This window comes from Bubalus bubalis, chromosome 11 (genome assembly GCF_019923935.1).
Source record: "Bubalus bubalis isolate 160015118507 breed Murrah chromosome 11, NDDB_SH_1, whole genome shotgun sequence".
Lineage (NCBI taxonomy): Eukaryota > Metazoa > Chordata > Mammalia > Artiodactyla > Bovidae > Bubalus > Bubalus bubalis.
Window position 1 is genome coordinate 76,585,992 of NC_059167.1, and position 12,881 is coordinate 76,598,872.

Below are 12,881 nucleotides of genomic sequence, written 5' to 3' on the forward strand. Positions count from 1 at the left end.
TTAAGAAACAATTGACTGTGTCTGAAGAGGGAAATAGGGGGACTGAGAGCTGTCTAGGAAAAGAGCATTCTTCTCATTGTGTACACTTTTGAATGTTTGTCATGTAAATGTATTACCTATTCAAAAACAAACATAATTTAAAAAAAAAAAAAAAGGATTTGCTTCCACCTAGATAGACTATCTCTATTGGAAAAGGAAAGGGCACCCACTCCAGTGTTCTTGCCTGGAGAACCCCAGGGACAGGGGAGCCTGGTGGGCTGCCGTCTATGGGATCGCACAGAGTCAGACACGACTGAAGCGACTTAGCAGCAGCAGACTATCTCTGCATGAGACACAAGACACTACAAGACTAACTGCTTCCAGAAAGGAAAAGTGAGTAGTTCAGGAATAGGAGTGAAAGGCAAGAGTTTTCACTCTGAATTTTTTGTACCTTTGGAATTTGTACCATGTGAATGTATTAAACTCTTACATTTTTTTTAAGTAGAATGCAATTTTTAAAAAGTAGCATGTAATAGTCCACCAGACTTTTTCTTTAGTTTTAATTATAGCTTACTTATACTTCAAATTGATTCTGTGAACCTAACAAAGGAAGCAAAGGTTCAGGACAGAAATCATGAATGTACAAAAATTATTTCTTCAAATCACTTTTCAACAAATTTTAAAACTTCATAGGGAAGAAAAAACTCTTCAACCTATAAAAATCTGTATAATTAGCAATGAAATAGAAAGGGGTGTTTTGAGCTTTTAAGTAAAGATTTTTTCATCCTCTTTATCAGATACCATTTTAACTTTGGGGTAAATATAATTGGCAATGGACAGGGAGACCTGGCGTGCTGCGATTCATGGGGTCGCAGACTCAGACACGACTGAGTGACTGAACTATAAAAAGTATTTTTTAAGAGATTTGATATTCTATACCCTTAAAGAAGAAAATGTTACTTGGTTGCTATTAAATTAGGTAAAGCAAGGGTATTCACTTGCCTTAAGAGATGGGAATACCAGACCACCTGACCTGCCTGAGGAACCTACATGCAGGTCAGGAAGCAACAGTTAGAACTGGACATGGAACAACAGACTGGTTCCAAATAGGAAAAGGAGTACATCAAGGCTGTATATTGTCACCCTGCTTATTTAACTTATATGCAGAGTATATCATGACAAACGCTGGGCTGGAAGAAACACAAGCGGGAATCAAGATTGCCAGGAAAAATATCAATAACCTCAGATATGCAGATGACACCATCCTTATGGCAGAAAGTGAAGAGGAACTCAAAAGCCTCTTGATGAAAGTGAAAGAGGAGATTGAAAAAGTTGGCTTAAAGCTCAACGTTCAGAAAACGAAGATCATGGCATCCGGTCCCATCACTTCATGGGAAATAGATGGGGAAACAATGGAAACAGTGTCAGACTTTATGTTTTGGGGTTCCAAAATCACTGCAGATGGTGACTGCAGCCATGAAATTAAAAGACGCTTATTCCTTGGAAGGAAAGTTATGACCAACCTAGACAGCATATTCGAAAGCAGAGACATTACTTTGCCAACAAAGGTCCGTCTAGTCAAGGCTATGGTTTTTCCAGTAGTCATGTATGGATGTGAGAATTGGACTGTGAAGAAGGCTGAGCGCCGAAGAATTGCTGCTTTTGAACTGTGGTGTTGGAGAAGACTCTTGAGAGTCCCTAGGACTGCAAGGAGATCCAACCAGTCCATTCTAGAGATCAACCCTGGGTGTTCTTTGGAAGGAATGATGCTAAAGCTGAAACTCCAGTACTTTGGCCACCTGATGCGAAGAGTTGACTCATTGGAAAAGACTCTGATGCTGGGAGGGACTGGGGGCAGGAGGAGAAGGGGACGACAGAGGATTCGATGGACGTGAGTTTGAGTGAGCTCCGGGAGATGGTGATGGACAGGGAGGCCTGGTGTGCTGTGATTCATGGGATCACAGAGTTGGACACGACTGAGCGACTGAACTGAACTACAATGACTAAACATAAAATACACTCAAATGATTTCAGTATGACTTTTACTACCTAAAAAATAATGGAACTTGGAATTTAGGTAATTCCATGGCAGTTCTTCCCAAGCCAGTAACAATAAATCACAAAATCTAAGAGTTAGAAAAGGCTGTAAGGATAATTTAATTCAACCCCTTATATCACAGACATAGAAACAAAGGCCCCAAAAGTTTAAACTTAAACTTGTACAACTAATATATGGGGGAAAAAATAACTAGAACCTTGATGTTCTGGCTCCTCAACCAGTATGATATCAAGTCTTGCCTCTAATAGGATGTAAAGTTACTGAAAGTATCCTTCAAATTTCTTTATTGGTTCTATATTTTACTGTGATAGTAGTCAGAAATGACCACTATTTAATAAAGAAAAACAAGGAATAAATCATTAAAAGTATTTTAATTACTATAATCTTGAGATCAACAACATATTGACAAGTTTTCTGCAGTAGAAGTACATTCCTAAATAAGTAGATCCAGGGCAACAGCTAGCAAAAAAGAAGTAATTTTATCTTAAATGTCAAAAAGTCAACTTTCAACATAACTTTATCAATGTGAATTACTCTTAAATAGAAATAGGAACTAAACATACATGCATCAAATTGTACCTTCATTCAATGATATGACACCTCCAATCAAGTTCATACATGGACAAATACATTAAGTATATACAAATAAATTTATGTTTCCAAATAACAAGCTACAGGCTCACTCACTCCTGAAACCAAAATGTTCACATAAACATACTGTCAAATATGACAACAAAAAAAAATGTAAAGGAACATATGTACACCAGAACCCAAACTGACATGTAGACATAAAACAGAGATGCTTATACAGTATACTTAAACATATGGCTCAGCCAGAAATAGCTCAAACATAAACAAACAGTGATCTACAAACACCCAAAAATATTGTAAGCTTTTTGCTACCAGTGAAAACTCAACAGTTCACCCTAAAATTGAGTTTAAAATGCTTATGCCTCAAATAAAAGAAACTGAAAAGGAAACCTGAAGCCACCCCCCACCCACTGCCATTTAATCTCTTATAAGTTGGAAACGTGAAGACAATTTTGAAGACTCAGTACAAACACAAAAGGCTGGTGACTCCTATATAAAACAAAGATTATTTACTAAATGAAATCACTGAAAGAGAACAGAGAAAATTCTGTGAGGTCAACTAAATTCTTTTTACTTTAAAAGCCCTGCTAGAGACTGGCTGCTGCTCTAATTCATTATTTGGGGAGGCAAAACTAAAAAAGCTGTTGGCAGGTTCAGGTGCTGTCGGAGAACCCACAAAAAATGGTCTGAACTGAAAATCTCCATCTCCACCACCCCGATTTCGAACTGGTGTACTGTCCAAAGGAAACTTGGAGTTGTTCCCTAGAAGAAAAATAAGGGAAGAACTTAAGTATCTATTTCCTTACAGATCTTTTGGATCAAAAAACAGTCATTCAATAATATTTTAATAGAACTCAACACTTATGACCTGCATAAAACATACACCTTGGATAAAGAAAAGATGGCCTCCTCCCCTTACCACAGTATAGATATCTTACCTGCTTCTGTGTGCAGTTTCCAGTGATACCCATTACCTCATCACCAAAAGTAATTTAACCCAGTGAAATACTTTGGTAGAGCTAGAATTTACAGTATCATAATTTTATTATCTATTAATCTATATCCAAGGAATATCATATATATTCATGTGTGTGTGTCTTTTGTCCCAGGTTCTTTAAGAACAAATTTCTTTTTTACAATTTCTGTAAGTGCTCTGGAAAATATATGACTACCATGAAAACCAGACACATATTCACGTCCCAAGATCAATTAGCACACCCTTAAGAAAAATTATACAATAGATCTGATAAACATTTAACAGCTTCCAATGGGGCTTCCCTTGAGGCTTAGCTGGTAAAGAATCTGCCCGCAATGCGGGAAACCTGGGTTCAATCCCTGGGTTGGGAGGATCCCCTGGAGAAGGCTACCCACTCCAATATTCTAGCCTAGATAATTCCATGAACTGTATAGTCCATGGAGTTGCCAAGAGTCGGACACGACTGAGCAATTTTCACTGAACCCATCCTTGGCTTTAGTTATATAACTAAAGGAGAATGCTGACTGTATCTACTTCAAGCCAACAATGGTGGCAAGAGGTGAAAGGAAAAAGATAAGTGTATGCAAACAAAGGAACAGGTAAGAACTGGCAAAAATGCAAGAAATTGAAATAAATGTGGATAGTCACAAGGAAAAAATAAGAATACCTATAATGCCCATACACAATAATACTTTGATTGACTAAATCATATGAGTAACTGAAAGCTAAGTTGAAACTTGTTTCAATTCTATGATATTCTTCATCTCATTACTTCATGCCTTTTCTAGGATATCATCTTCTCAACAATAAAATTCAAAAAAAGAGGCTTTATAAAAATCCAGCTCAAATAAAAGTTCATCTCAAGAATTTTCACTTTTTTGTGTGTCAAAAAAGTATATTAATAGCATAGTAAAAACTATTAGATTCTGTTATATCAAGAGTGGTATAAAGGAGAGAACTCAGGAAGAGATTCTCTGCCATCTGACAAGTAGAAAAAAGCTAGACTGTATATTTCCAGGAGGCAGAAATCCTATCTGGATAATCCTTACATCCCCATTGCACACATTTTTTTCCAGCAGTCTGGCACATGAAACATGCTTAATAAATATTTGATAAATTTATGAATGAATAAACAGAAGAACAACAAATAATAACTTAAGAACTGTGCAATCAGTATTGTCATGTGAAAGAAACTAAAACATGGTCTCCTCACAGGATAGCAAACAGTTAAACGAGTATGGGCTCTGAAGATAGCTCTGTGACCTTGACTAATTTACTTAACCTCTCTGTTCCTCAGCTTTCTCATCTGTAATATAGGCATGATAATAAACACCTACCTCATAAAGTTTTATAAATGACACAAATACATGTGAAATTATAAGTTTCTAATACTTAGTAAGGAATTAATAAATGGCAGCTAATATTATTATTATTACTGCAACTAAATAGCTTTTCATTTGAAGTGGAAATTTGCCAACTTTAATTTTGGAATTATTTACTCTATTCAAATAAATTGAAGATGTAGTTAAAAATGTAAGCAAATAAAACAAATAAAAGTAAGGATGTGCTGATTGAGACACAGATGAAGAACCTAGAGCCTACCACTAATACTATCACTCTAGGCGTCTGGAGTCTCCACTAACTGCATGGAACTATGCAGGGTACAGTGTGAAACATCACTAATTTAAAGAACTGATACTGGATATTACATGTCCTTTCTTACCTAATGGGAAACCAAAAACACCAGACTGTGCAATCATAGATGGTTCAAGAGTACTATCTTGGTTAGCAATAGTGATATTTCGTAGCCTAAGGCTATCATAGAGGCCTTGGAGCTTTTGATACTGGCGATTTCGCTCCATAAGTTTCTCAGAAATGTCACTGAACTTTTTCTTATATTCTTCTAGCACTTTCTTCATGGAGGTAACCTCCCCTTTCATAGAGGTCAATTCTACATCCTTGCTCTGTATTTGCTGAGTATATATCTTCTCCATCTGTTTCAGATGGCCCTCTGCCTTGCTGAAATTGTATTCTTGATAGAGACGCTCCTGGTGTACCTGTCCCAAGAGAGAAAAGATTTAAGGTAATAAATGCAAAGTTGCTTATTTTAACTTTATACAAACACAGAAAGAAAAGAAAAACACACATACTGGAATGTTATTACTTTAAATTTTATAACCAGATTAAGAAATTAGGATGTACAAAAGAATAATTATTATAGAAAATAATACACTATGTCACTAAATGCATAGAAAAAAAAAATGGAGGAATACTCTCAAAGCATGACCATTACACCAACAAAAAATGTGAATATTTGTTTAACCTCAACAAGTGACATGTAGACCAAAGTTTTCCAAGAAATCTAACACTATATTTCAAGTAATCCATAGTGTGGAGAACATTTTATAAAACAGTTCCCAATTATCCCTGCCTTCTAACACTTATATCCTCCCCTTGATCTAGACAGGACCTGTGACTAGATTACAGGAAAAATGACAGGATATCGCTTATGTACATTACATAAGAATATAGTTTCTCTTACTAGCATACTCTCTCTCTTGCTGGATTTGTGGAAGCAAGAGGCCAAGTTGGAAAGGCCAACAGGCAAGTGACTAAGAGCAGTCTCTGGGAAATAGCCAGCAAAATACTAAGGTCATAATGACTTTAAGGATAGATTTTACAACAATACCACATGTTCATGTTCAATCAATACTACCCCCCAAACTGGGATCTACTTTAAGACAGAGTGTCTATTCATTTCAGTCAATAAGTATTACTGAGACTTAAGACCAGTAACTATGATGGCCACTGAGGACCCAAAGATACACAGGAATCAAAACATGACCTAAAGAAGTCTCCTAACTAGAAAAGATGAGCAAATATATAAGTAATTACAATATAGTATAAATAATACAACAAAGTAAGCATAAGAAGATATAGGAGCATAGAAGAGGAACATTTTACCTAGAAAAATATAATGAAAATATTTATGTGACAGATGACAAACAGACCTTTTAGAAGCATTATTATAACTGCATATATAAGATATAACACTATTATACTCAAGGACCTGATTAAAGTTCTCCACAGATAAGCCTTTCTAAAAAGAAGCCAAAGGCAGAAATCAAAAAAGGAAATAAGGATATGAATTTGAAGAATGCTCATTATAGCATTTTTTAAATAACTTACAATTTATGATACAATTCAATCATTAAAATTATGATTTTATGATTTCATCAAACACAAAAATTTTAAACCTCTGTATGTCAAAAAAATCAAGGAAGACTAACAAAAGTGAAAAAAATTTCTTGTAACATCTGAGTTAAGTATATGTATAGAGAGAATTCTTATAAATAAGTGGGGGGAAATCTACAGCAAATAAAATAAAACAGATAACTAATAAAAGAAAAATATACTTAAAATACAGGAAAATGTATTCATCTAAAGGCCATCCAACAAATGCATATTTAGAGAGCAATGAGATTCTACTGTAACCATACCTAATTGGTGAGCAGAAAGTATGGTGAACAAGCACCCGCCTACATTTCTTAAGGGAACACAAACTGACAAGATCTAACTGGAGGGCAACTTTTAGTACTACAATTTTTAAAACTTTCAAATGTTTCACTTTCAGGTATTTAAAGTTAGCAAAAAATTAAGGATATGAATTTAATGATAACAGTACTCATCCCAGCATTTTAATAACTTGGAAATAAATTATGATACATTATAACCATTAAAATTATGATTATAGAATGGCTAATTTTTAAATATTTAATAAAATACTCATAACAGGCATAATCTATTGTCAATTTACCTGGCCACAAAAATGGTATCTGTGGTATTATCCTAGGTTTGTATAGACAAAATATATATAAATATATATTTATATCCAGGAAAATCTAGTAATATACAAACATAAATATCAAGACTGGTTATCTCTGAGTGATGGAATTATGGATTATTTTTATTTTCTTCCTTTTGGATTTTCAACACTAAACATATTACTTTTGCAAAAAAGAAAATTAAAAAGAACATTTTTCCATACCTTTATTAAAAAACAAATACAAACACAGTGAAGGAAAAACTTTAGAAGCATTCACATACGCCTCAAAGCATACTCTCCAGAGAAACTAGCCTAAGCACTAACCTGGTATGTCCAGAAGGCCAGCGCTCGGGAGCTGATGTCCAACACAATCTCTGGTCGAAGTCCCGCCAATACCATGGCTTTATATTCCTCTGACGGACTGAGTTCTGTGCGGACAATATCTAGCTTTCCAGAAAGAGTACTGTTGCAGGCAGGGCAGATAGCTGGTGAACGACTAAACTCACCACTACCATGCTGATCACAGAATATATGAGAGCAGGCAGTGACCCATGCATAACCAGAGAGTTTGACACGACACTTGCGATAATTACAAAGCAGCATGTCTTCACACAAAGACATAATAGATAATAAAGTCTCCAGATGCTGAAAAGAATCCTAAAAAGGGATAAATGAAAAAGTCAATTTGCAGTAAAATTAAATAAATAAAAATAAATTGAAACGTTTTTATTTTACTAAGACAAAATAATATACCTTTTATTATGCTTTTGTATTACAATCAATATATAATATTGATTTCAGCCACCCAACAATATTGTGCTCCTTCTTTGTGCAAACCACTGCTAAGGCCATGAAAAAATTTTTTAACGAAAAAGTTAAAGACACAGGTAGTTCCACATCTCACTTATAAGTTAAAAATAATATGTTCATGCAAAAAAAAAAAAAAGGTTTAGGAACATTTACAAAGTACAGATAAAAATTAAATTAGTGCTTTTTGCCATTTCTCAATACCTAAACAAAAATCCAAATGTATTACCCATTCATAGTTTGCTAGAATATTTTAGTATCACTTCTCACACTTGGCAGATATAAAAAGTCCAGGCACTAATTTTAGCCATTCTTCAATACAAAGTATTTTAAGTTACATTTTTAGGTTTTCATATATGCTAATTCCTCAGATTGTTTAACTGTGTTGCCTTGACTAGTAACCTATACTATTAAATAGAAACTAACCTAATTCATTCAAGTAGTTGACATGATGAAGCCTGAAAATCTATATAAAAGCAAACTTTATCACCAATTAAACAACTCACCTATTAATGTAAATACTATTCAATGCTATGCTTCTATTTCATTATTTTTCAACTAGGCAGCAATATCCTGAACATATCAAAATTAGCCATTATTGTATAAAATAGGTCTTTTCTTGTGCCTCAGACAGTAAAGAATCTGCCTGCAATGCAGGAGACCCGCGTTTGACCCCTCGGTCGGGAAGATCCCCCGGAGAAGGGAATGGCTACCCACTCCAGTATTCTTGCCTGGGGAATTCCACAGACACAGGAGCTTGGTGGGCCTACTGTCCAAGGGGTTGCAGAGTCAGACACGACTGAGCGGCTAACACTTTGTATAAAACAATAGTGACACACCAATTATACACCAAGGGAAGATGGTCACATTTAGAAACGGATAAATTCTGTCAAGACAGTTGCCTGGGTCACAGCGGTAGGACAAGGACGCTCCGACACGCTCCGTTTTACCCCAAATGTCCCTGCTGAAGGAGTCTCCACAGGTACCCGGCGGCCGCAGTTACAAGGCCTTCGTCGCTCCAGCAGGGTAGAGTGCAGACGGGAAGCAGAAGAGCTGGAAACAGTTCGGAACTTGAGTCCCTTACCAGGCAGAGCCAGTGCTAGTTGCTCAGTCTTGTCCAGCTCTTTGCAACCGCCAAGCTCCTCTGTCCATGGGATTTCCCAGACAAAAATACTGGAGTGGGTGGCCATTCCCTTCTCCAGGGGACCTGCACCAGGCAGAGCAAGAGGTGCAGCTAGTTCAAAATTTTCCACAAGGTCGGGGAAAGAGTCAATTTAGTGAGCCGTCCAATTTAGCGAGAACCAAGTTTTGAAGATTAGACACACGGAAACTTCAAACTCGCAGCGCTCTCAAAAGAAAATACTAACAAGATTAATTAAAAAATTGTTTTTAAAATCTAACCTGAGACTCCCAAGAAAAGCGCGGGAAAACACCGTTGCTGCCTTAACTCCACGACGACGACGACGACAAGCGAAGATTCTCCACTGGCGTCGCCACTACGTCTTAGGGCGCATGCGCGGGGTCGCAAAGCCTGCCGGGTGGTGAGCGCCGAGTCACACAGCTCAGGATCCTGGGACCCGAGGCTTCTAGCACCTAGACTATGGGCGTTGCACCCCCAGGCGCGCATGTCTTTGAGCGAATCTGACCGAGCCTGGTCTAGGTGTCCCACTTGGGAGCCTCGCAGATACTGTCCTTGTGTGCGGTTTTCACCCCTCGACTGGCACAAGCTGTTATTTAGTCGCTAGTCCTGTCTCTTTGTGACCCACATGGACTGTAGCCCACCACGCCCCTCTCTCCTAGCTGTCCTCAGCCTAACATTTGAGGTCAGAGTAGAGTGGGGACAGTTGAGAAGCTAACAGCAGGAGTGAGTACACGCAGGTGTTTGTTCTGGGAAATTTTAGGGAGTACCGGCTGTGCAACAAGGCTTTGTATTTCAGGAAAGTCTCCCAAATTGTGTGATATCTATAATTTGACACCTACCACCTCTGTTGTATTTTCTGACGTTTTTTAATCCATCTTGAGATAGACATCTTTCCAGTTTTTCACATCCTCTATATAAAGAACTTACTCCTTGGAAGGAAAGTTATGACCAACCTAGATAGCATATTCAAAAGCAGAGACATTACTTTGCCAACAAAGGTCCATCTAGTCAAGGCTATGGTTTTTCCTGTGGTCATATATGGATGTGAGAGTTGGACTGTGAAGAAGGCTGAGCGTCGAAGAACTGATGCTTTTGAACTGTGGTGTTGGAGAAGACTTTTGAGAGTCCCTTGGACTGCAAGGAGATCCAACCAGTCCATTCTGAAGGAGATCAGCCCTGATTTCTTTGGAAGGAATGATGCTAAACCTGAAACTCCAGTACTTTGGCCACCTGATGCGAAGAGTTGACTCATTGGAAGACTCTGATGCTGGGAGGGATTGGGGGCAGGAGGAGAAGGGGATGACAGAGGATGAGATGGCTGGATGGCATCACTGACTCGATGGACGTGAGTCTCAGTGAACTCCGGGAGTTAGTGATAGACAGGGAGGCCTGGTGTGCTGCAATTCATGGGGTCGCAAAGAGTCGGACACGACTGAGCGACTGATCTGATCTGATATAAAGAACTTGATTTAGAATCTGTATATGAACGTTCATTACAGCTCTTAAGCAATAGGGTTAGGTGTCAGCTTTTCTGAGATCATCCGCCTGTGTACATTCCTGGGCCTGCTTGGATTAATAATTGTTTAAATGTTTGCACCCATTTTATCCTAATACTTTTTACCTGTTACATTTTCTCGTCTGTACTTACTGTATGACTTTCTGCTCAATCTATGAATCTATTAGAATTCATATTAGAAATTAAGCTGAGAGCTCCAGGGGTCCTCAGAATATAAGCCTAATGCTGACTTTTGTAGCCACTTTTCCTGAAGATGTGACACTAGTATGAATTAGTAACAAACAATCCAATAAATCAGCAACACAGAGGGGACACTAAGCCCTGCAAACCCCCTTATAGGTTGTGAATCTATATATTAAACCTTTCTCCTTCAGACAAAAACCTACCCTGATTAAACAACTTTCTCTAGTTTTTTGTCTATCTATAACTGGTTCACAGTAATCAAGGTCATCTTGGCCTTTGTATACTTCTCCTAAAATGTCTTGAGAGTTCAAAATAGAAATTCAATCTAGAGTTACAAAACGGGTTTGAAGAAAATCATGGTTTCCATATGTAAACCATGTAACCCCCAACATGTTTTGGTTATCTGAGCCTTTTGTGCATTTTCTGGTTTTAACTATACCAAATGTAGAAATATTGAAGTACAATAAAAAGGTACACTCTCATGTCAAGTTATAAAACACAAAGCATTCACATTTGACCTGTACCTAACTTTGATTCTAGCCAAGTTACCTTTGTGCTACAATATGATCCCTTCCTGCTTCTTCAATTTCATTGTTTCCCCAAAGCTTGGTGTAACCCACACCATTTTTAAAGTCAGTTTCCAATTTCCAACCTATTTGGCTAAAAGCCTATATGAATCGTGTGTGTGTATATACACAGATAGATATACCTACACACACATACACACATTTGGTGGGAGGGAATGATGGGGATGTTTTGCCAGATAGGACAAAGTGGGGGGAGCTACAAACTCTTAATATCCCACTAGTCTGGAATACCAGGAAATAGACTTAACCTGTTTTTTGGTGGCATGTGTCCTGTTCTCTCATGGCATAGAAAAACCCTTCCGTGGCTCATTTCTAAGGTGCTCCTGAGGATGAAACCACTGAAATCAGTCAAGGCTGGGATACAGAGACCTGACCACCAAAAAGAGCATTTTAAAATATTGGTTTTTCAAACTTATGGTTCCTGGGAGGAAGGGATAGTTATGGACTTTAGGAAGGTCATGTACACAGTGCTACAGTTTAAATGGATAACCAACAAAGACCTATCGTATAGCACATGGAACTCTGTTGGATGTTATGTGCCAGTCTGTGTGGGAGGCAGTTGGGGGGATACATGTATATTTATGGCTGAGTCCCTTCGCTGTTCACCTGAAACTACCACACATTGGTAATCGGCTATACCCCAATACAAAACGTTTTTGATGTTAAATGAATAAATAAAATATACTAAAAATAGACAGGCTTTTATTATTAAATATTAAGCATATAAAAAATGTGTGGAGAATGACCATCACTCAATCTAATAAACCCAAACTTTTCTCAAGTTTGATGTTTTTTAATGAGGTAACAAGTTAACAGATATTCAGTCAATTTTCCTTTTACCTCTCCAGAGGTAAACAAGCCAGATTTGGGGGTTTATCATTCTCATACAGGTTTTTAATATGTACATATATCAAACTTTGTTTTCATGTTCTCAAACTACTAAATCTCACACAATACATATCAGTTGGCCGTTTTTAAGTCTTTTTTTTGAGGTGTAAAGTTAATACACATACCTTATACTAATTCATTTTAACAGCCAAATTCTACAAACCACAATTTATTTACTCATTCTTCTAATGGACATTGGTTCCAGGCTTTTACAACTAAAAATATTTTACTGCAATAAACTTTCTGTGCCCATTTCTTTGAGTACACATGTCAAGAACTCCTTAAGAATACCCAAAGATTGGGTATAATCATCTTCAAAAAATGATGT

At 37.2% G+C, this 12,881-nt stretch overlaps 1 protein-coding gene across 2 annotated transcripts; it reads right to left on the reverse strand.

The window, feature by feature from the left end:
* Positions 1-2,390: 2,390 nt before the first annotated feature.
* On the reverse strand, positions 2,391-10,424 carry CCNB1IP1 (cyclin B1 interacting protein 1). 2 transcript variants are annotated; one of them, XM_006048364.3, is made up of 4 exons: positions 9,640-10,424; positions 7,756-8,088; positions 5,329-5,662; positions 2,391-3,391 (listed from the first exon to the last, which is right to left on the reverse strand). In XM_006048364.3, exons 2-4 carry the CDS (start codon positions 8,050-8,052, stop codon positions 3,189-3,191), a joined length of 834 nt encoding a protein of 277 aa, XP_006048426.1. In that variant the 5' UTR covers positions 8,053-8,088; positions 9,640-10,424; the 3' UTR covers positions 2,391-3,188. The 2 variants fall into 2 exon arrangements, with proteins under 2 accessions (XP_006048426.1, XP_025151770.1); XM_025295985.2 differs by having other exon boundaries at positions 8,185-10,424.
* Between the last annotated feature and the right edge of the window lie 2,457 nt (positions 10,425-12,881).